This window comes from Clupea harengus, chromosome 10 (assembly GCF_900700415.2).
Source record: "Clupea harengus chromosome 10, Ch_v2.0.2, whole genome shotgun sequence".
Taxonomy (NCBI): domain Eukaryota; kingdom Metazoa; phylum Chordata; class Actinopteri; order Clupeiformes; family Clupeidae; genus Clupea; species Clupea harengus.
The window spans coordinates 1,608,127-1,632,963 of record NC_045161.1 but is presented as its reverse complement, the minus strand read 5'-3'; the positions used below and the strand labels follow the sequence as shown (position 1 = coordinate 1,632,963).

General features: G+C 43.0%; 1 protein-coding gene across 1 annotated transcript in view; it reads right to left on the bottom strand.

Annotated features, from left to right (window-relative positions):
* The window catches only part of rabgap1l (RAB GTPase activating protein 1-like), a 116,594-nt gene that overhangs the window by 86,227 nt on the left and 5,530 nt on the right, over nt 1-24,837 (bottom strand). Inside the window, 11 exon segments of the mRNA XM_031574948.2 lie at nt 1,975-2,125; nt 3,385-3,478; nt 7,957-8,083; nt 11,870-12,036; nt 14,483-14,585; nt 17,418-17,484; nt 18,724-18,834; nt 19,252-19,412; nt 19,764-19,938; nt 20,905-21,103; nt 21,999-22,182. Coding sequence (XP_031430808.1) covers nt 1,975-2,125; nt 3,385-3,478; nt 7,957-8,083; nt 11,870-12,036; nt 14,483-14,585; nt 17,418-17,484; nt 18,724-18,834; nt 19,252-19,412; nt 19,764-19,938; nt 20,905-21,103; nt 21,999-22,182 — 1,539 coding nt within the window.

The window sequence follows — 24,837 nt, the reverse complement described above, 5'->3', positions numbered from 1 at the left end:
TTTCGATTTCTCTCGATTCTCTTTAGAACGATTCTGTCTCGATTCAGAAAAGTTCATAATCGATTTTTTAATTAAAAAAAAAAAAAATAATATATATTTTTTTTTTTTTTTACATATTCATTTTGTGTTGAAATGCAAGCTGCATCGATTATTGCATTGTTCATAGAAAGTCATAATTGTGACAAGGAAAAACTTTTTCTCTAATAAAAAAATAGATCTGTTGATTTATCAAACACAAAGTAGGAAGTGATTTGAGACTCTAAGTAGCAAATTCAAATGTTTTAAAAATTGAGATGCATCGATAACCGTTTTATCGGTTTAGAATTGATAATCGATAATCGGTTTAGAATCGAGAATCGGTTTAGAATCGAGAATCGGTTTAGAATCGAATCGTTGACCTCTGAATCGGAATCGAATCGAATCGTGAGGTGCCAAGAGATTCCCACCCCTACCACACACACACCATACACCTACACACACACCATACACACACCCACACACCATACACACACCCACACACCACACACACACACACACACACACACACACCATAGACACACCACAGACACACCATACACACACCGTAGACACACCACACACACACCATAGACACACCACACACACACCATACACACACACCATAGACACACCATACACACACCATACACACACACACACCGTACACACACCACACACCATACACACACCACAGACACACACACCACAGACACACCATAGACACACACCATAGACACACACCATACACACACACACCATACACACACCACACACACACCATAGACACACCATACACACACACACACACCATACACACACCATAGACACATTAATCATTCCATCTAAAACCCCAAGAGACCAGGATCTAATTCACTTGCAGATCATTTGTATGTAGAGGACATGCTCCTTCAAATAGTTTAGTGTTATGGCCATAAAAGAAATGTTATGTGCAACTTCTTGATAAAGTGTCTCCAGCAGAGTTGAACCTGGACTATTCTTGAGGTCGATCATCTAAGTGCTTGCCCCTTTTATTTTCAGCTGAATTACACAGCTTCTCTCTTTCTCTGAGACACACACACACACACACCTCACATCACACACACACGCACACACACACACGCACACACAGACACACACAGACACGCACGCACACACACACACGCACACACACACACCTCCTCAGAGGAATCCCAGAATAGGCCAACATCATTTATTCTCCAAGCAATGTAGCAACAAATTCATTCATTGATTGATTCATGTCACTCATTGATTCCTTATGCCAAAAGATACATGATGCATGACTTTTTCAAACCGAGATGTACTGAATGTGACTGAGAGCGCAACAGAACTTCCATATTAAACGTGAATTAAGCATTCTCTTCCACGACATTTGAAGTCCTTTTTTCCTTAACACCTGTTTTCAAATATTCCTTTAGTTCTAACTCTAAGAGCAGCAAGACCTGTACCTCCCCTTAATACAACGCTATTAAATGAGTTTCTCTTTACTTCTCTCATGGTGTTTGTGGAGGTCATAAAATGGATACTACTATCCAGCATAAACACCAGCAGTAAATAGCCTGGTGCTGGTGCTGTGACTGAGAGATGAGCACACCTGAATGTTTCACTGATTTGAGGTACTTTTTGAATGGATTTGTCAGTTCTTTCATTGGAAGGAAAAGCCTTTAAAAGGTTTATGGCAACGCTATTGTGTTCGTGTGATAATGTGGCGCAAAGATTGGATTTGAGATTCCAGACAAAAAAACCGATTTCATTTTTCTCCGTTTCAGCAATGATGCAGCTGACTTCAACTTCAGGGGGTTAAATATAGTGGACTACCATGGGCTACAGAACTACAGGCCATCACTAATTCTCTAGCTTAATAGAACGCAGAATACCCCTAAGGATTAATATACATTTAAGAACGTTATGGTTTAAAATAATAAAGCCACCAAATACCTTTGTGATGAGGATGCGGTAGCGTTCGAGCAGGTCTTGGTCAATATGGCAGCCAGAGAGCAGCTGCCACACCTCCGCTCTGAGGGCTTCAGGAACACCCGTCCGCACCAGCGCAGACAGACCCTTAGGCCGTACAGCCAGGTTGCCGTGCCTAAGAGGAGATATGTACAGGTTACAACCATCTCCAAACAGAACTCTTTGTCACGTCACGCTTCATTCCAATATTCTAATGCAACTGGAAGTTAGCCTAACCACAGTTAACTGATCAATTGAGATGTTGATTGGGATGCTTTTCCCTTACTCTGTTATTGTTTTGGTGTTGATCTAAATGATACCCATGTTATTGCCTGTGATGGCACAGCCCACCAGGGGGTGAGGATCTAGCTCCCTGTAAAGGTGTTGGCTTGCCATCTGATACTATGCCACTGATGAGGAGACACTGGTGAAAGGGTTTGCCTCAGTTATTCTCAACAATGTGAGAAAATGAATCATTCTTTTCACAGACTTCAGCTTACTTAAGTCCACTGAACCATTCCAATTAGCTTTGTTGTTCTATTCTGTATGTCTACTGGTAATATAAAACGTAGTCAGGAGTAGTCGTGTAGTATAAATACTGTACTTGGACACACTATTGAACCCTTTTGGGCTCTTTTGGGGGCTACACAACAGAACCTCCTCTTCAACCTCCCTCTCATTAGCGCATCTTTCTCTGAAGTTCATAGTACTCCTTTAACACTGCTGTTGAGGGGAATAGAAAACATTCCCACCAAATTCACTTTTTTACCAGAAACGATGTAGATTAACATTATGAAACTGATCAGAAGGTTGCACATGTGTTTCCTGAGAGGAATGATACGTCTGATTGTATAATCTAGTCAAGGTTGTATTGCTTTGATTCCAGTGTAGGTTACGTGAGCTACAAGCTGATCCGATTACTTTCAATATATAAATTGGACTGAGGTTCATAAGCTCAGCACCTGGCCAAACTGGAGTTCTCCGGGCCACTATAATAAATACATGTGAGTGGGCAGAACCAGAATTATGTTGATCAAAGTTTACAGAGAAATATCAAAAGATTGTCCACTTCACTCGTGATCTCACAGCACAGCTGATGTTTTTCCTATCGTGTGTCTGGTCAGGATCTGTGCTGCCGCCAGAGTTGGCTCAGAGGTTGAAGCCATCATTAGCATTTATGCACTCTCACTCTGAATAATTAATAGTTTTCCTTTTTCCAACCCCTTTGATGATATGAGCAAGATTAGAAAAAATGACAGTGCATATTAAAGCATTGCCTCAGCAGCAGATGATGCAATAGTCAGCGGATATTGGAGAATTTTGGCGGAGCAAGCAGGGAAAACGGGGCTGGTCGTGTGTGTAGGGTTGAGAGGCGGAAGCTTCCAGATCACTCACCATCTGTTTAGAATGCTGCCCCAAGACTCCAGAATCTTCTCGGGGCAATCTTTGGACACGTCACCAGTGCCACTGGCAATCTCATTGTCACTATCTATGAGAGAGAGACAAAGAGAGCAGTGTGAGTCTGTTTACCTGTGATGTATAAAGCAACAATAACCCAAGACAGAAATCTTAAATTGACACTGCCACACAGTCAAAGGTCATTTTTGCCAATGTTCATTAACGCCATCGCAGAGACAACTTCCTACACCACGATGAATGCAGTGCAAATGTATGACTGCACCAGTCAATCTAAATGCAACCTCCCACATATTAACATGAGTACTACAAATGTTACGTTTGCCAAAGCCCGTTTCAATCTGAAACAAATATGAACCCACATGATAACCCATATGAAAAACATCACTTTGCACCATTTCTGACCTTGCTGGAGAAAGCATAAGGAGAGACAATACAGGGATGGAAACTGAAATCAAGTGATTAATCTTTCATATCATTTGTGTATTATACTTAATGAAGGTTATGAAAAGGATTGTTATTTTCTAGTTGTCTTCCCTGGTTTGTAATCCCCATAAACACAGATGAGGACACAGTCATTCTGGTGATTGAGGGCAGAGGGTGAGAAATGAAATGGACCAATGGGCCATATTCATTCCGTAAACAGATTTCATGCCAGTACTTCATCAGATTAGTCCTCGTCACTCAATACAATAATACAAAATGTCTGATATATATACCATTATTTGTATATACACATATATATACACACACACAATCAACGCACCAAAGGGCATGTTGGACGTGTTGCTTCATCTTTGTAGGCCAATCTTTTCATTCTATATCTGTTTCTTGCATGCACTCCTGCTTAAATCATCCTTTTCATAGAACACGTCTTTCTTTCTTCTTCTATGACGTTCCACTTCTCTGTGTCTATCTCCCCTAACACCCAACCCCCACACACCCTTTCTTTTGGTTGTGGAGCATGAAGAGGATGTTGTTAGACAGGTGTGGTGACTTGTGGTTCTGGGCTGGCAGGCAAAGGTTCTTTTCCTCTGAGGAACACAGGCTCTCACAGGCTCTCACAGGCTCTCACAGGCTCTCACAGGCTCCCACAGGCTCTCACAGGCTCTCACAGGCTCTCACAGGCTCCCACAGGCTCCCACAGGCTCTCACAGGCTCTCACAGGCTCTCACAGGCTCTCACAGGCTCTCACAGGCTCTCACAGGCTCTCACAGGCTCCCACAGGCTCCCACAGGCTCTCACAGGCTCTCACAGGCTCTCACAGGCTCTCACAGGCTCTCACAGGCTCCCACAGGCTCCCACAGGCTCTCATGTTGCGTACCACACCCTGCCACTCACCACAGACCCCACCGACAGCCTACCATCGGGGCCAAAACATCACTGGTTCCAATCTCTCTAGTCTCCTCTCTGAGTCCCTATGCTGAAATGAGACCGTGCTCTATGCATCTTCATCTCCCTATTCCTCCCTCTCGCCGCTCCACAGAGATCCAATGCGCTGGATTCACATGCTAACACAGATGGTGTGAGAGAACTGGCGGTCTGGCGGAGAGAGATCAGGTGTTAGGATGGCGAGATCTCAGCTCGCATCTCAGTTGGAACTTGCTGGTTGGAACAGCTCAAGCATACAAGCCAACAAGCCTGCTGTGCCAGTCAGTCAGTCCAAAAGCACACACTCAAAATTAGCACTTGAACATTTTTAGATCAACATTGAACTTTGTAGTGAGATTGGGAGAAAATCTGTCATGCCTGACATTGCTCTTCAACCTAGAGGGGTCTGGACCCAGTCCAAACAGTACTGCACGGGACAAAGAAATGACATGCGAGACTTCCGCAAAAAATAAACATATGTATAAAATGAAATAAAAGCTACAAAAAATGACCTCATGTTCTTTAATCCTAGAATGTTATTTGTGTTTGCATGAGAGCAACAACAAATGACCCATGTTTACATAAACTGACACAGGGTTGGTGGTTTTTCTGCGGGCAGGAGTGGGACAAAAGGTGATAGATGCATGTGGGAGTGGGACAGGACCTGGCAGAAGCAGAGAGGGACAGAAAAATAAATCCCGTACAGACATTTAGGCCTATTTCAACTCAGATTTAATTCTGTGTAAAGGACCCGTCTAATCCGTATAGCCTGAATTTCTGAAGAAGCACTAGAAGCTTACAGTCGATAGAAAAAGTCTACAACCCCCCAAAGTAAAATCTCAGGTTTATGCGATGCAAAAAAGTAAAATCAAGACAAATTGACAAAAACCTTTTTGGGGGGGTAGTAGTATTTAGTAGAAGTAGTAGTTAAATCAACTCTAAATACACCCAAATAAAGTTCCGTTTTAGAATTACCCTGACATGGGAAGGTATGGATTTCCCACACATAAACGAGATTGAGCTTGGTTTCCTTTTTATCTCACAAAACTGTGTTTTTAATGTTTAGCTGTAAACATTTCTACCTACACATAAAGCACAAATAAACATGATCCTATTGAATCAAGGTTCAAATCAAATGGATCATGTTTTCTTATCTTTGAGACCTTACATAAGGCTTAAAAAAAACTGTTAAAGGCGGATTCTGATGGAGCCAAACACAAAATGCTCACAAAGTCATGTCTCTTTTCTTTACGTGCCATTAAGACATTCATGGAATATTTACAATAAAAACAGACTCCATGGAGGGTGCGACCCACATAGCATCCTTTTGAAAAGCCTCTATTGTGACGGGGGCCAAGGATGAGCGTTGGGTCAAATGTGAAGTGAAGAAGGGCATTAATAGCTAAAGAAGCTGAACATAAAAAGGACCTTGAAGCAAGCCTTCAACTTAACTGACTGCTTTTCTTAGAAAAAGTTGAGTGAGAAAGACTTCAATGCCATCTTCTGTATCTCTCTACAGCAGAACAGACTTTGGCTAAAGACTTTAGGAATTCAACGTTTGAAAAAGCCATAAATCGTTCGATTAATTTGAATGGAACCCAAATTGCACAGGTACGCACACATAGACACAAGTTATAGAATTCTCTGGTGATTTCGGAACTTGCGCAGCAACAACACTAAACGTCGTCATGACAAAGGTGCAGCGTTTAAGATTGCAAAGCTAGAGTACATTTGCGATGTGAACAAGTTCGTTTTGAATTTTTCGCTACACTGTTTGTTCAATGCCATTAACAATGAATTGATCAAGACAATTATGTACTTCTATTTCTAGGACTGACAGTGACCATTCGAACAGTTCATTATAGTTCCGTCAAATGAATGATCGAATTTCAGATAAAAAGTGACAGCCCTAGAGTCGACACATAGTTCTTTTCTTTCAGCAACATAAACAGTAAGTCAGTGTTCTAGTGGTATGTTGTTCCTGCACCTTATTATTAAAATGACCAATAACGTCAATACCAAATGCGATATATATTTAAATTGCATGTCAGAGGAAATATCTGTCTGCAAACAGGTAAGCTACTTCAGAGATCTGATGAAGTTCAGATTTGGACTTAAATAGGTTTAATCATTCCAAAGCAAGACATTCCACTGTGATGATAGGTTTGTAATTTCACTGGCTGTGTACACATGAAATGAGTGCATCCAATGTAGTCCAGTGTATACTAGTGTACCCAATGTGTATGGCAGGGGTACATTTGCTATTGTTTCGCCATCATGCAGACACAGCTAAGTCTGCAATTGTGATGCTCTGCTAAAAGCGGTCGCTGAGAGGCCCAACGTTGAAAAGCCAAGTGCGTTGATAATGTTGCCACTGCCCCTAACCCTAACCCTACCCCAGGTAATGACACTACTCTATAGCTGCCACTGCCCCAGGGTATGACACTACCCGTTAGTTGCCCCAGGTGATGACACTACCCTATAGTTGCCACTGCCCCAGGTAATCACACTACCCGTTAGTTGGCACTGCCCCAGGTAATGCCACTACCCTATAGTTGCCACTGCCCCAGGTAATCACACTACCCGTTAGTTGGCACTGCCCCAGGTAATGCCACTACCCTATAGTTGCCACTGCCCCAGGTAATAACACTGCCCTATAGTTGCCCCAGGGTATGACACTACCCGTTAGTTGCCCCAGGTAATAACACTACCCGTTAGTTGCCCCAGGTAATAACACTGCCCCAGGTAATGACTACCCTATAGTTGCCCCAGGTAATGACACTACCCGTTAGTTGCCACTGCCCCAGGTAATCACACTACCCGTTAGTTGGCACTGCCCCAGGTAATGCCACTACCCTATAGTTGCCACTGCCCCAGGTAATAACACTGCCCTATAGTTGCCTCAGGGTATGACACTACCCGTTAGTTGCCCCAGGTAATAACACTACCCGTTAGTTGCCCCAGGTAATAACACTGCCCCAGGTAATGACTACCCTATAGTTGCCCCAGGTAATGACTACCCTATAGTTGCCCCAGGTAATGCCACTGCCCCTATAGTTGCCCCAGGTAATAACACTGCCCCAGGTAATGACTACCCTATAGTTGCCCCAGGTAATGACTACCCTATAGTTGCCCCAGGTAATGCCACTGCCCCTATAGTTGAAATGGTAGATGGCACACCTTCCTCTGGCTCCTCCTCCTCTGTGGGGGAGTGTAGACGTCCTCGTCCCTCATTGGTCTTCTCCGAGTGGCGCTGAAGGCTCACCACCTCCAGCATGGCGTCCCCCTGACTGCTCCGCTCCGCACCCTGCTAACACAACACACACACTTTAACACACACACTTTAACATCACCACCTCCAGCATGGCGTCCCCCTGACTGCTCCGCTCCGCACCCTGCTAACACAACACACATACTTTAACATCACCCTGCTAACACAACACACACAGTTTAACATCACCACGTCAAGGCACCCTGCTAACACAACACACAGTTTAACATTACCACGTCAAGTGGGGGTGGGAAAAAAATCGATTCTTCGATTTCTCTCTAACGATTCTGTCTCGATCAAAAGTTCAATCAATTTTTTTTGATACATTTTATTTTTTTTTACATCCATTTTGTGTTGAAATGCAAGGTGCATCGATTATTGCATTGTTCATAGAAAGTAATAATTGTGACAAGGAAAAGCTTTTTCTCCAATAAAAAAATAGAGAAGGTAATTCATCTGTTGATTTTCTTTAATTATGAAACACAAAGTAGGAAGTGATTAGCCACCTCTGAGTAGCAAACTCAGATTTGAGACTCTGAGTAGCAAACTCAAATGTTTTAAAAATCGAGATGCATCGATAATCGTTTTATCGGTTTAGAATTGATAATCGATAATCGGTTTAGAATCGATAATCGGTTTAGAATCGAATCGTTGACCTCTGAATCGGAATCGAATCGAATCGAATCGTGAGGTGCCAAGAGATTCCCACCCCTAACGTCAAGGCACCCTGCTAACACAACAGACACAGTTTAACATTACCAGGTCAAGGCATACACACTGACAAACCCCACACGCACAATGTGTTAACATGCTACCAATACTGATTACATTTAAGCTTATTTGCTATTTCTCAATGGAAGGACATAAATCGAAAGCTTAATTTCTGAAAACCTTCATAGTCACTTATAGTTGTTCAAGTAAGTGTACCTCAATACATAACCTATTCTGTTTTGTCAAAAGACTATTTTATACTTTTATACTTAAGATGTGTTTTAGGCAGCAGGTAATTTAACACACAAAATAAAGCATATACTTATTATGTCCTCTGACGTGGCTGACCAGAACTAAGAAAGGGAACACACAGCCCCCTATGCTCCACACTGCACTACACCAGACACTGAATACTGTTTTCCTCTGAAATGGGTCCAGTACTAGCCTGCTACTCTGACTCAGTTTTATTCTTCTGAGTTCTTTGTACATCTAGGAGCACCTGTGATGGTATGACTTCATCTCTCTGGCAGTATGGCATCACCGATTTAAGGGTTCGTTGGTCCTGGGCATCTATGGCACGTAGTTCTGCGCCATCAAGCTCATCAATCAGTCATAAGACTCCAAAGATCAACCAGACCAAACTGACATGACGCAGAGATGTCCCTATGCTCCACACTGCACTACACTGTCAGTCATAAGACTCCAAAGATCAACCAGACCAAACTGACATGACGCAGAGATGTCCCTATGCTCCACACAGAACTACACTGTCAGTCATAAGACTCCAAAGATCAACCAGACCAAACTGACATGATGACGCAGAGATGTCCCTATGCTCCACACATAACTACACTGTCAGTCATAAGACTCCAAAGATCAACCAGCCCAAACTGACATGACGCAGAGATGTCCCTATGCTCCACACTGCACTACACTGTCAGTCATAAGACTCCAAAGATCAACCAGCCCAAACTGACATGATGCAGAGATGTCCCTATGCTCCACACATAACTACACTGTCAGTCATAAGACTCCAAAGATCAACCAGACCAAACTGACATGATGACGCAGATATGTCATGGGAGGGGCTCGTGCCTCTGGAGGGGCACATACATCACCCCCGTTGGGGTCATTCATTTTTTACATTTACATTTTACATTTTTTTTTTACATTTACACTGATGGCACACTGCACATCAGGAGCAATTAGGGGTTCAGTGTCTTGCTCAAGGACACTTCGACAACCTTCTGATTACTAAACGACTTCTCTACCTCCTGTACCACTGTCGCCCCCGTATTTGTGTTTGTATCAAATGACCCCAATGACCTTTCTCTAAAATGGTGTGGACTGGCTAAGGAAGCAGTGGAGAACAGTTCCATGGGGTGAACATAGTAAAAAAAGATAGATTTGTTGAATTTACTATACGTAAACACATTTTAGTTCAAGGTTTCATATCCCTCTCAGGGAAAAGGCTATGTGATGAAGAAACCTAACAGGCCTCTCTCAAAGGCAGACTCTTCTTCATTTCGTAGCTCACCATAAACATGGTGAATGTGTGTGTTTCGACTTTGCCCAATCTGTAGTGTCTACTGCATATGGGTTTGGTTTTTAGCATGAAAAATCATGGTTAAATGCTTCCCCATGAACACCCAATGCACTTGCCTATGTTAGAACCCTCTTCCTGTCAAGTACCCTGAAACGGTCTTCATTATTACTGCCACAGTTAAAGTGAATAAAGCAAAGCTGAATTAACTATTATTGACAATTTTGCTGTCTGTGAGAGATGACATACATATTTTATGTGCGTTTTTCATTTGATGAGCGTGGGAACATGCACAAGTTAATTCCTGCAGAAGATAAGATTCTTCAATACCCATTTTATGTTTAGTGCATCACTTTCTGTTTCCTATACCTCCAAAGATAGTCACCTTTGTAAACCACCTTGGGGCCAAGGCATCAAATAGAATTACAAGAAGAAATCAAACTCTACAACAGCAGGAGAAGAGTAAGGGAGACCGTGGGAAGGAGGGAAGGGAGGGAGGGAGGGAGGGACAGAGTGAGTGTGATAAGGACAGACAGAGAGGAGGGACAGACAAGACCGAGGGTGCAAACGAGATGTAGACATTAATAAAGAAGGGAGAGAGCTATGGTGAGATGGAGGGAGGGAGGAAGAGAGAGACTACGCTCGGAGCACAGGCGTTTGGCTGCAGAGTGGAGTAATGGGGTTCAAAACAATCAGTTAAGAATTGCTTGACACTCCTGTCTTTTACAACTTGATGTTTGTCAGCCCATCAGTCAGAGTGTGCTGTTGGAGCTTTTGAAGGACACACAAGTTCGACAGCAGGAGGCTTCCTATCTCAACAGCCAGAACTCGACCACACCAAAAACCCCAACTAAGTATTCTCTAAAACCATGCCAAATGAGGAACAATCGAAATAAAAAAGAAGGAAAAAAAATCAATAATAACAATAAAACAGTAAGGCTGGATTGGGCTGTGCGTTTGCTAACACCATAATATTATCTTTTAATTAGCTTTAAACTAGTGTGCCGGCACTCGTCTTTGCAGTGATGAGATAACTACAGAGGCACTAAGGCAGCCATTCAGACTGCAGCACTAATTACTTCAGTGTGATAATCAGAGCCTGTCTCTTATTAGTCCCTCCAACACAAAGCCCACGTTTAACGCTCCACCGATTCTGGATAGGGTGTGGGTGCATGCGTGTGTGTGTGTGTGTGTGTGTGTGTGTGTGTGTGTGTGTGTGTGTGTGTGTGTGTGTGTGTGTTTCTGGAGAGGGAGGGCTTTACACACTCAACCACACCAGAAGGGTCACACTCAGTTTAGGATTTAGCTTTTAGTATTGCCAGTGGGCATCTCTACAAATGAATTCATTTTTGAAATAGTTTTTTTTAAGATATTGTTTACATTTTTATATTGTGGTGTTATATTGCCTCAGTGAAAAAAAAGTTGCAAATCCAAACGATAAATGACCAGTACTAGTTACCCGTTTGAAATCTTTCGATTCTCAAGGAGAGCCTTGTGTTGTTTGCTTACGTTGTTTGTTTTATGATTTGTTGCTCTGTGATTCTGAGCTGAACAGTATAATGCCATACCTGTTTGAGTTTCAGATAGAAGGTCTCTGAGAAGGTCTTGCGGCTGAAATACCAAAAGCGCTCGTTGGATGGATAGACACGCACCAGTGCCTCCATCAGGAAGCGGACGGGCTCTACAACCTCCGTCACCACTAGGTCCACAGCAACCGTCATGAAGACTTGCTTATCTGGAGAGGACAGGAGACAGCTTATGTCAGCATTAACACTGCCACCACCACATCACGCTCTCCTGTTTCCAAACAGCACAGACTTTACTATCTGTGTGGCCATTTTGAAAAACTACTAAAAAGTATAAAAACATTACAATGAATAGAGAAAGGACAGAAATGGCGGTCAAATATAACTATTTAAATAACTGTTTTCCATCTTCTTTTTTCTGTAAAGCTGGATTTAAAAGTATCAGAAAAAAAGAGCAGTTCGGTTAAATGATGTTAACATCTAAAAGGCCGTGCAGCAGAGAATAAAGCCGCTAATAAAACATCAACAGAAACAACAACTGGGGTATCAACAGAAAACTGAAATATTTCAGGCAGGGAGAAAATGACTCCATAGAAATGGTCAGGCGCTGTCTCTAGGACATCCAAAGGAACCAAACCTCTGCAATATCTCAGGGGGAAAAAATAGAATTGTTTTTATTCCCTTTCCCAGGACGGATTTGTGCTGAATTACTCCGAGGATAAGGCATGATAGAAAGGAAAGGAGCAGGAAGAGGAACGAGGGAACAATAACCTATTTCACACAGACGGAGTTTTATTATTTCAATTAACGTGGAACAGGCAAAGCAAACCCCAAAACTTGACTGGAAGAGATCCCAAAATAGATTCCCCATCAGCATGGTCGGGCATTAAAACACTAGTTTTTTTAAGGAGATAGGGTGAGTGCAAGCAGTGTCTACTCAAGCTTTCAATGCCACAGTGTTTCGCCAGGAACCTCAAGATCGATGACAGGAAGCAAAGAAAAGGCCAAAAGCAATTTAGCTGGCTTGGGCTTTGGATTTCATTTTCTATGGATTCAGCTAAAGGTTACTAAGCAAAGCTTGCTGTGTGTACTGTGCCGTGCAACACACTGCTTCAGGTCTGGCAACCAGTGTGTCACAATATAGCAAGGCATGAAATGGAAACGCACTAAGGCAAAAGATCACCACAGCACACACCAGCTGTACACTTTATAAGGATCCAGTGCCAATGCACATGATTGAAGATTGAAAATCATTTCCACAAATATGAGAGCTAAATCCCAAAAGGGTCCAATCCATAAAATACGTAATGAATACATGAATACTGTCACAAAATCATTTTAGATGAAGGAACCGCAAATAGCTTTGTGTCCTAACAAAACTACAAAACAACAAGTACTCCATCTTAGCCCACCTCTGTGTCTCTCCTTTTAGCTGAGTGATGTGTGTTCAGGCACTCTGAGACTTGACTCAGGCTCTCTGTGCTTCCCTGAGCTTGCTCACTCATCCCCACCTGTCCTCCACCCATGCTACTACCCCCCAACCTCACCCTCACCCTCACCCTCACCCTCTACAACCAGCTCCAGTCAGCCAGGTCCTCCAGCCATGCTACCCCCCAACCTCACACTCACCCTCATCCTCTACAACCAGCTCCAGGCAGCCAGGTTTGCCTCTCAGCATTTCTGACTTTCTTACTGCTTGATACAATAACTACAGCAGATCAAACGCTCAGGCTTATGCCCAACAGAGAATGCCTCCAAAAACCACAAACCACCACAAACCCACCCTCTTACCGACAAGGGAGTAATCTAGAGCTCCTAAAACCTCCTTCTTGTTTTCCTAGAACAAGCCTTATTACCACCTCTCTGACAAGAGGTTTGCTGGCTGTCAGCATTATTAGATTTTAATATAAATAAACATAAAACCACCTTCTGAAGTCAAGCAAAGTAAATGGTGTGCCAAAGAAACAATTACTGTTAGTATAGTGAGTAACTACCCTCTCTTTAACGTCACGTTAATCCGTCAAATACAGCCAACAGACTGCTAGTCTACACTCTCAACCAGATTAAGATTTCAGCTCAAAAGTGTCCACATAAAAATGATCGCTAAGCAGTAGTCAAGTCTTTGAAGGAGAGTCTATAGAAGTCAGTCGTACTACGCCGGGTCTGCTTGTTTGACAGGCTTTGGACACCGTTGGTGCCTAGCCCAAGTTGTTAGGTAACCTGTCAAGCAAAGTCTGTCTGGGGGTGCCTATTCGGAGTCTAAATATGATTTTCTTCCTGGGCCTCTTGCCTCAGCAGGCCTGGACAGCTGGTTGACACATGACGCAACAAGCTTTGAATACATCTGCATATGTTTAATATGTGAATATGGCTTTTCACACCGGGAGGTACCAGCAGCTGTCAAAACAAAAGGAGCATGCGGGAAGCAAGTGTTGGAACAGTCTGAGGCATGCTATGCTATGCTAGCTGTTAACAAGGATAACAAGGGGTCAGAGATACTCAAATGAGCTGGTCCAAAAAGCGCATGTCAAACAGACAGACATGGGGCAGACCTCGTGGATCTGGTCAGAAGACATGCCGAACTCTTCATGAGATGACCCGGGGGAAACAAAGGTAGGAGGAGGAGGAGGAGGAGGAGGAGGAGGAGTGGCTCACCCTTAGGTGTGTCTTCATTCAGCATCTGGAAGGCAGGGATGTTGGGGTCCCAGGTTCCTGTGATCACATAGGCCTTCCCATCGGCACTGTTCCCCATGGACTCCTGCACTCACAAACATCATTACATTTTACATTTACATTTAGTCATTTAGCAGACGCTTTTGTCCAAAGCGACGTACAAGGGAGAGAACAGTCAAGCTAAGAGCAATAAAAAACATGGTGTAACAATAAATACTACTTTACATAAGAATTATAAAAACGAACTAGAAAGGAAAAAGAAGTGCAGGAATGTAACTGCTGAAGTGCAAGTTAAGCGCTAGTCAAGGTGCCAGTTAGGAAGGGAGGTGCTCTCTGAAGAGTTGGGTCTTCAAAAGCTTCTTGAAGGTAGAGAGGGACGCCCCTGCTCTGGTAATACTAGGCAGTTTGTTCCACCAACGTGGAACTACAAATGAGAATAGTTTGGATTGCCGTGCTTGCACAGACGGCAGTGCCAAACGACGCTCACTAGACGAGCGCAGTGTCCTGGGTGTGACATTTGCCCTTACAAGAGCATCATCATCATCATCATCATAATGTCAATTTCAGGATCAATACACCACCCAGCAACTGTCACTGTCATCTTCACAAACAAACTATTTGAATAGAGGGGACAGACCCAACTAACATGGACAGAAAACAAGATTGAATAGATGCGTAAACAAAGAAGGGCATCATGTAATGCTTTTTTGATAACTAGAGCACATTCATTTTCAATTCAGCTTCATAACATGAAACCAACGCCTCACCTGGGTGTGTCTGATCAAAAAGGTGGCCATTTTGTGTCAATTGTTTTGGGGAAGGCACGCTCCCATGTCCTGGCATGGCGTGGTATGTGCAGACAGATTCTACACGGCTAAAGCCCCATTGGGCCCTGATACAGAGCACAGAAGGATAAGTTGCACTCTTCTGACTTATGCATATGCGTTTGTGGGAGGGTCGTGAGAAAAAAGTGGGAGTTTTTGGGCAAATTATGAGGAGGAAAGGCACAAGGCGTGTCTGATAAAACTGAGGAGGACATCTTTCTGCGGTGAAAGTTTTCCACCTTTTAAAAGCAGGCGTTATCCAGATTGCGCGTCAGATGCGTGAATAGGAGAAACTTCCAGAAACAATGGATCAGTATTCTGAGCATCAGTTTAAAAACAACCCTTACTTTTGTGGCCTTTTTAAGTCTTGCCATTGCTTTTCTAACTTCATCCACTTCCCTAGGTGTATATGCCTGCTGCTACATTACTGAATGTGTCTGATATAGCTGCACAAATAGTCCGGTGTTGTAGAATTACTGCCCTGTGGTATCACTCTGTGTCTGGTGACACCTTATTAGCATGTATATCCATTTCCTGATCGCTTTTTGATTCATTTAAATGTCAGCGCTTCCGTGATTCCATTCAATTTCGCCCCGGATTGAATGATACTGTTCAGTGGCGGGCGTCGCAAATTATGGTTAGAGGGTGGTGAAATGCGTTGGCTACGTTGAGCTGCAAAAACGAGGTTCACATTCAACGTCAAATGAAGGGCACAGCGTGCGCGCCCTGTGGACTGCCACTCTCTTAACGTACGTATACATCTGCCCCAGAGTTTAGAATAACCCTGATCAATGCATCTTTCTCCTATTTCCCCTTCGAAAATAGCCTAACGTCATTATGGAGATGCAATGAAGATAGGCCCTGCTGACCGGCATGTATTGGCATGTAGCCCTGGTTAAATGAGACCTTCTTAAACTTATTTTTCTCTTTTTATTCAACTCAGCTAATAGTTTCCCAAGTTAATAAAGTTAACAAACATAATAGAAAAGGGAGTGGACACATATGCACACATAGGACCGCTGGAATAGAGCAAAGCCTTCGTGGGACAGGTCAAACAGTGAAGTGATTTCTGGGTGTGTCATCATTGAATTTTTGCGTCTTCTAAGGCGATCATAACACGGGAATTCTGATGTTTGCTGTGACGACAAGTGTACTGTCAAACTTTACGTTTATACAGCTCAGAAATGCACTACGCTTGTGGTTTAATTTGTTTGTGGGAAGTTATTAGGTTAGTGGGAAGTATTTACTTTTGTGGGTGGAACAGGCTTGAACTTGCTGAGAGGTTATCATTTCAACACGAGATGCTGATGATGATGATGACAAATGAATAGTTTCAATACTTTCATTCTAATATGCACTGATCCATATGCAGATATATCCATATGCCCATATCATGCACCATGTTATGTTGGCCTCAGAAGACACAAATTCAACTACAACCCCCAGAAATGATTATACCCTTTCATCTGTCCCACACAAAGGCTTTGCTCTATTCTAGCGGTCCTATGTGAGTATATTTGTAAATAACACTTCTGCTCAGCCACTCCCTTTGATGTGGCCTTATTTGAGCCATATCATGACGCCACAGTGCCTAACGCGGAGCTCACTGCCTTTCAAATTAGGGCCCCCCCCCATGTTGAACCATAAGACTTTCTACTCTAATAACCACCTCAGCTGAAGGAGTCAAGTGTGCTGAAACGGATAGAGGCACACTAGACACTCCCATGGCTGACAGTGTGCCATTAAAGGCTCTGCACAGGCAGCTCATTAGCCACTTCCGCCCCAAACCCATAAATTCTTGGAAAACAATTAAGGCTTGTGTAAGCTGCTAATTGTCCCCCCATCTGAATTGCAAACACTGGGCTCTGGAAGCAGACTGGGGTGGGGGCTGAGGCAGGCAGGGAAAAATGTGTTGCTAAGGTCCAGGTATCCCCATGGTTACGACACAATTAAAAAAAGAAAAAAAAGTTTCATTGGTTGTGTCAGTACTGCTGACGGCTTTCTCAGAATCAAACAGATGGGAAGACGGCCAGAAAGACAGAGAGGTGGGGCAGAGAGACTGAGTATCACAGCAACCGCTCAATGAGTCTCACCATGTCCAGGAGATGCATATCATTATTGCGAACCTTCTGGCCTGGGCTTAACAGCATGCCGAAACACCTGCACGTACACACCATCGCACACAGAAACACACACAAAAACACACACACACACACACACACACACACACACCATCGCACACAGAAACACACACAGAAACACACACACAAACACACACACACACACACACCATCGCACACAGAAACACACACAGAAACACACACACAAACACACACACAAACACACACAAAAACACACACACAAACACACACACACGACAAGACAAGAGACAAAAGGCTATTACTCTAGGCTATTACACTCACACAGAATCAGATATATTAATACACAGAAATGTCTTTGTAGTGACATATTTGTACATATTGTAACGACATATGTAACATTTTTCTGTTAGTTATTTTGCATAGAATACATGGTACTCTTTTAGTATCAGTATATCTTTTTTTGCCATCCGAATGACTGTTCATTTCACAGTGGTATAGACTGAGCCATTCCTGTTTCATGCTATGAAGACTGCGCCACCATGTGGTCACTCATGGCAAAGCAACTTAGGCTGGCACACTTCTCCAATTGCCTTCATACCCCAGCAATGCCAAGTTCACATACAGACTATTTTATAATGAAATAACAACAGTTCTCAAACACATAGACTGGTTTGGTTTGAGCACACTCCAATGCCAGACTACAGACAGAAATTTCACCCCAGAATTTGCTAAAAATATCTTGGCTGTGGAAAGATTAAAAAAAAAAACACACTCTCACAGATTTCACTGCTTTTTTATTCCATTGTTTCCACATGCCTATTAACCAGAAATAACAATAGCAACGTATCCAAAACAGTTGGATGAAGATGACTTCACATCAACCGACACTTGTGCCGGCCACAACTGTCTGTTTAGCTAGTTCAGCTCCTGTTCCACCTGCACCTCTGTGCCAGGATGTCACTGTCTCAACGGACCGCACACGCAGACACACACAATACTAATGGCTCTCAGCATTTGGACAGTTTTAACAGTCAAAATCCCTGGCTATTAGGGGCAACGCACTGCTTGGGGACCCCTCTGGAGTTTGGAAGGTTTTCCTGTTAGTTTGTTGTTCAGAGAAACTAGCAACTAACTAGAAGAGCAGGTTACACAGTAAAATCACCTGTGGTCAGGTGCACAAGACGGTCCCCACAAATAGCCAAATAGCAAATAGGATGATAAAATGACTAGTTAAAAGACTTCACCAGTCAATGGTTAGGTGTCCTGACTCTAAAGGTCAGGTTTAGGCTAGACTAACCTCTCAATCACCAGCTCCTTGTTGTTCATTTGATGAACAGTGACCGACACCTTCTTCTGGACGCCCTGTCTCAGCTTGAAGTAGTACTTCTCCCTGTCCTTTGGCACTGGACTGGACACAGAAATGAAATGCAACAATGGAGGGTATCACCCATTATCACTGACATCTTGTCAGAAGTGAAAGGGATCCTTCTATGTACCCGCAAACACCCCCAACAAATCTACTCAGACTACAAACAGGTCAAATTTTCCCACAATCAGGAGAACTGCATTTACGTCAGGACAAAACCTAAACATGGATAAGATCAAGTTTGAAAAAGAAAATGTAAAATATTAGCTGACATTTTTAAATCTAGTAGGTTAATTCCATATTCAAGACTTAAGCACCATGAGCACAAACTTGCCCTTCAGAATGTTTTGCTTGTTCCTTTAGAAGAATTTGCATTCTAAATGTCACCCATGTTGTTTTATGCAGTGACACCATTCCTGCGGCTGCGGCTGCGGTTCGGCGAGCGGGTCACCAGCTAACCTGAAGTTGCCTTTGCCGTCGTCCTCTCGCACCTCCATGGAGACGGTGAAGCTGTAAACATCCCCCTCCGGCGACATGGGCAACGCCGAGTCCCTCACATCTGGTGCCGACTTTGATGAGCGCTTAAACGCCGTAGAGAAGCTGTACAATATACGGCTAACCTGCAGAGGAGAGGGGTGGGGGGAAAACAGAGCAGAGAGAGAACATTGGAAGAAGAACGAAAAGAAAAAAAGATAAGGGAGAAGAGAGAACGAGGGATTTGGAAAAGTGGAGTGAAAAGCACATGAGAGTGCAAAAGAAAGTGAGAGATTAAGAGGGAAGGACAGAGTCCAACAACATCAGAGTGACAGAGACACACAGTAAAGAACAGTAGGGAAACCCAAATAAGAGCGAGGGGGGTATGGGGTAGGCGAGGAAAGAATGAGGAAAAAACACAATCCATGGCCTCTCTTCTGGTTGGGCAGATACGGATCATACCCCCATGAGTAACCCGATTAAGAACCCAAACTCACGGCCTCTTTGATGTGACAGGAGAAGACGTGGATCTGGAAGTCCTCAGAGCTGCGGTAGCTCTCGGTGAAGGAGAAGCAGTCGCTCTCCAAGACGCCCTCTTTCCCCCGAGCGCAGAACAGCACCTTATAGATGGGGAAGGAGGCGATCTCCGTGCCTGAGGCCTGGTCCACGATCCTGTAGCATCACAGGAGGGGACAACTTTCTTTTGAGACACAATGACATTCTGTGCGTGTCAAGATTGCCAATCCTATTTATCAATATTATTAGCCCAAAATGTATTATCATACTATATCATACAACACAAGTTCACTTGTTGATTGTTTATGTGGAAACATTGAATTTTCCATATTGACCAGTCAGATTTATTGGCAAATATTCAGAATTACCAAACAGTAATACCAGAATACAGCCCGTTGCTGTTGCATCCTGCTGCTCAGGTTCTGTGGTTGGGCAGTTATGTTGTTGAGTTTAGCAATTGTGGGCTACAGACAGCGCATGTTGTACTGTGAAGGAGGGTCTTTACGGATTCCGGGTACAACGCGTGGCGTGTGTGTTGCGGCTGTTACCAGCCGGTTGTGTGTTTGTTAATTGTATTCTTCTGCTCGGGATTTATGGTCGGGCGGTTGGTAAATTGGTTAGGTTGTTGGGTATGAGTATTTGCATGTGACAGGATTGGCCGCTGTGGGAAGTCCCCAACTAATAGCACAAGGAATTTACCATATTTTCCCCTTTGTATAACTAAAATTAAAATGAGAATGTCAAAAGTGCCTTAATCTAGCCCCGGACTCCTGAGGGTTCATTTGTGTCCACATGTGTGTGTACAGTGCAGTGTGTACTGCCTGTAATGTGTGTATCCATACGTGTGTGTGTGTGTACAGTGTGTACTGCCTGTAATGTGTGTATCCATACGTGTGTGTGTGTGTGTGTGTGTGTGTGTGTACTGCCTGTAATGTGTGTATCCATATGTGTGTGTGTGTGTGCAGTGTGTACTGCCTGTAATGTGTGTATCCATACGTGTGTGTGTGTGTGTGTGTGTGTGTGTACTGCCTGTAATGTGTGTATCCATATGTGTGTGTGTGTGTGCAGTGTGTACTGCCTGTAATGTGTGGGTCCATACGTGTGTGTGTGTACTCATCTGACCTGACACATCCTTCAGGAACGTTTGGCACGTGGAGAACGACGGGGATGGGGACGGCGCTCTCAGCTCTCAGCGTTGCCATGGCTTTCTGGGCCTCCGACTCGCTGCGTGGCGCCTTCACCCAGGTGCAGCCCAGGTAGGACAGCTTGCTGAACTGGACACTGTCCTCCTCAGGAGCAGAGCTGTCCATTGACCCTGCATCTAGTGGTCAGCGGTGGGAGGAAATGTTAGCAGAAAACCCGGAGGCATGATATCCAAAAACAAAAACATACATAGACGAACAGGTGATTCTTTTTCTTTTCCTTTTACTTGACCCACTTTACACAAACAAATATATAATTGTATACAGTATACAATTTAATTCAACAACATCTCACTTCAATTATTGATGTTTAGAATGACCTACATTGAGGATCCAATGACTGAACACTAAACAACTCGCAAAACAGTCTTCATAATTTTGCTAGGCTGGAACCCTACCATTATGAGGTTGCATGTCTACATTGGAGGAGAGTTATTAATATACTTCAAACTTGGAGAAACAATTAAATGATTTAACTGATGGGATCTTAAGTCAGAGTTAACCATGCTCTTTCAACCAACAGACCTGCTTTTCACATAAACACTCTGCACCAATCAGCTACTGACTCTTGGTACACATCCAATGTATATGGAATATAGATTTTGTTGCTAATTTTGCCTAGACAACTACAGCCAAAGCTCTTACCAATTGCCAATATAATTACAATGCCTGTAGAAGACAAAACTGTTGTTCATGGGTCCCTTTCCAAAGGAGCAAACATTTTTAAAAGAACACTTTCACTCTACTGTCAAAATATTTGAATATATTTCAGGCACTGGGCTCTGTAAAGCACCTTGCAACAATTGTATTGTTTGGGTGCTATTGAATTGAATTGAATTGAATTGAATTGAATTGAATTGAATTGAATTGAATTGAATTGAATTGAATTGAATTGAATTGAATTGAATTGAATTGAATTGAATTGAATTGAATTGAATTGAATTGAATTGAATTGAATTGAATTGAATTGAATTGAATTGAATTGAATTGAATCGAATCGAATTTGGTTAATACCAGTAGGGCAGAGGTCCAGGGTCAGACTTGGGGGCCGTTCCTGGGAGGCGGAGGCGACTGCAGTCTGGGGGTCTCCTGTGCGCTCATCTTCTCTTGCAGCCTCTCTCCGGTCGTCTCGTATCACATCATCCTCCAACACCTCCTCCATCGCCTTCTGCAGCTGCTCACTGCCATTCCAGGACATCTGGAGAGGAGCAGACACACTGGGGTTAGAGGTGTCAGGGGTACCTGTGAGGTGTGTGTGTGTGCTGTGTTCTGTGTGTGCTGTGTGTGTGTGTAGAAAGCTGGGTTTGGACTGAAAAACTGAAATAAATGTCCAAGATGCTTATGATATTATGCATGTAGGCTATATCCGTTTCACAAGATGTATTTCAGTGGCTCACGTCATTCCCCATCTAACCCGTTTGAGCCGTTATGGTTGATCAGACCAACATCTGACACTCATGGTTCTCAGGACTTTCCTCTCTGCACAACGCCACATGGCAGAGAACAGAATGACAGAGTTCTTTGCAGAGAACATAATGACAGAGTTCTTTGCAGAGAACATAATGACAGAGTCCATGGCAGAGAACAGAATGACTGAGTTCTTTGCAGAGAACAGAATGACTGAGTTCTTTGCAGAGAACAGAATGACTGAGTTCTTTGCAGAGAACAGAATGACAGAGTTCTTTGCAGAGAACAGAATGACAGAGTCCATGGCAGAGAACAGAATGACTGAGTTCTTTGCAGAGAACAGAATGACAGAGTTCTTCGCAGAGGTCTGATGGAAAATCCCTACAGTTTATGCAAAAAGGGACCCTGATTGCGTGCAAACAAATCACAGTATCCATCTTGACACTCTGATATTATGCAACCAGAACAGAAGTGACTTCTGTGATTTAAACTAATGTCCCTTGTTGTCAAACATTCTTTCACTGACATAAAAGATTATCAATGCTAGAAAGAATTAACTGTTAATAAAACTATTGCTATAAGCTGTACGGTCCATCCAGGATTTTGCGATCTTGCGTTTTCACAATTTCAGGCAAATTCAAGGATTGCAATTTCAAATTACTCTTATTACCACAATATTTCCACACAAAAAAAAAGCAAAGGCATGGAATTTCTGCATTATTTGCAATTGATTTTATTTAACTCAAAATAACTGCAACTTTGAAGGTACAGTATAGAGGATTTAGGGTGATTTATTAGCAAAAATGGAATATCGTATTCATAATTATCTTTTCATTAGTGTACCTGTGCCCATCAACCCCACCAAAATCTGTTTTCAGGTATGTTTCATTAATATTGACTTGATTTATAAGGGAGATCTATTGGGAAAATGCTCATTTTTTTTAGATGTACTCATTACGTCACATACATTTTAGAATATAAAATAAAGATATTTTCTGGCATGGGCTTAATTGGTACTGTGTCACAATTTAAGCCCATGTGTGTTCCAAATTAGCCCACATCATGATTTATTGACAAAATATGAAAAAAAATATTCTTTACAAATCATTAAAAACAGCAACATATTTATTAAGTAACATGTAACATGTTCAGGGGGGGGGGTGGGGGTTACTAATGTTTGTTCTCTCTCTCTCTCTCTTCACTCACCTGAACCAATAACCCATCAAATCAAAAACATATTTAATGCAGAACAGCTCATAAACAAGGGATAGATTGTACTGATTTCATTTCTTTTTGTGGAGGGAGATAAAAAAGGGCCACCACCCTCCAGGTAGGCCTGGCAAAGGTTGCACCTGCGTTCAACATCTTCAAACTTCTCCCGCAAAGGTAGATTGTAAGTGCTGTTCGGGCCTCTGTCAAGGTTCATCACCACGTACCTCTCTTCATCAGGTGGTGTTGATGCATTAAGGGTGTTTGCGTAATATAATAGGCTGCCGGCCTTTACCTGAACATTAGCGCATAATACACACCCCTCTCTATTGACAAGTCCTCATCACTTATTGGGACATTGGCTCTTTCTTCCTCCTCGTGTACTTCGTCTTCCTCCTTGTCAGTATTGGTCGTTTTCATCCTTTTCTTTTCCTGTTTTTGTACTACGTTGATTTAGTTTGCCTTCACTGCAAGGCTCAGGGACACATGGGAGGTGTGGCCATCAAATACTAAAAATCCTGGGTGGGTGATGTCATGTCTGAAAACCGAGCAGAGTCTTTTAGGAAGAGGTTTGTGAAATAGTTTAAAGACTCCCATCTTCTCCGTCCAACCATGGTGCGTTCTGGACCACCATGACACCAAGAATTGTAAAAAATGTTTCCCTTTCTAGACCGTGTATGGTGGCAGGATCTGGCCAGCAGCACACTCCCCGTGATCCAGACTGTTCTCTGTTCTTCCCCACCTTCACCCGTACTCTGGTACGCATATCACATCCCTTTGGAGCCAAGACGTTTCCTGAGGACACATCAGTGACAAATCCTGTCTCCTCTACATTGTAGATATATTTTGGGGATGTCTGCGCAATCCATTTCCTTTTGGAGCATCTCAAACCAGTGGGTGAATATGCCAGTACCAGCTGAGGCCCTGACTCTAGCCACAGGAAACTGGTCCCACTTGCAAACGGTCAGCTCAGGATGGTCTTGGAGAAAAAGGTCAAACTATTTTCTCCCTGGTCACCCATTGGTGAATGGGCTCAGAATTGAATCCTCAACCAGATCTAAAAGGTCTGCTCATGTGACGCTCCAACCCATCACACAGGACCTGTAAGGATTTTAAAAAGACATGGACACGTTAGAGTACGCCATCTTTAGATCACATCATAAACTTCACGTGTCATTCTATCATGTATTCAAGATCACATCATAAACTTCACATTTGTCATTCTATCATTTATTCA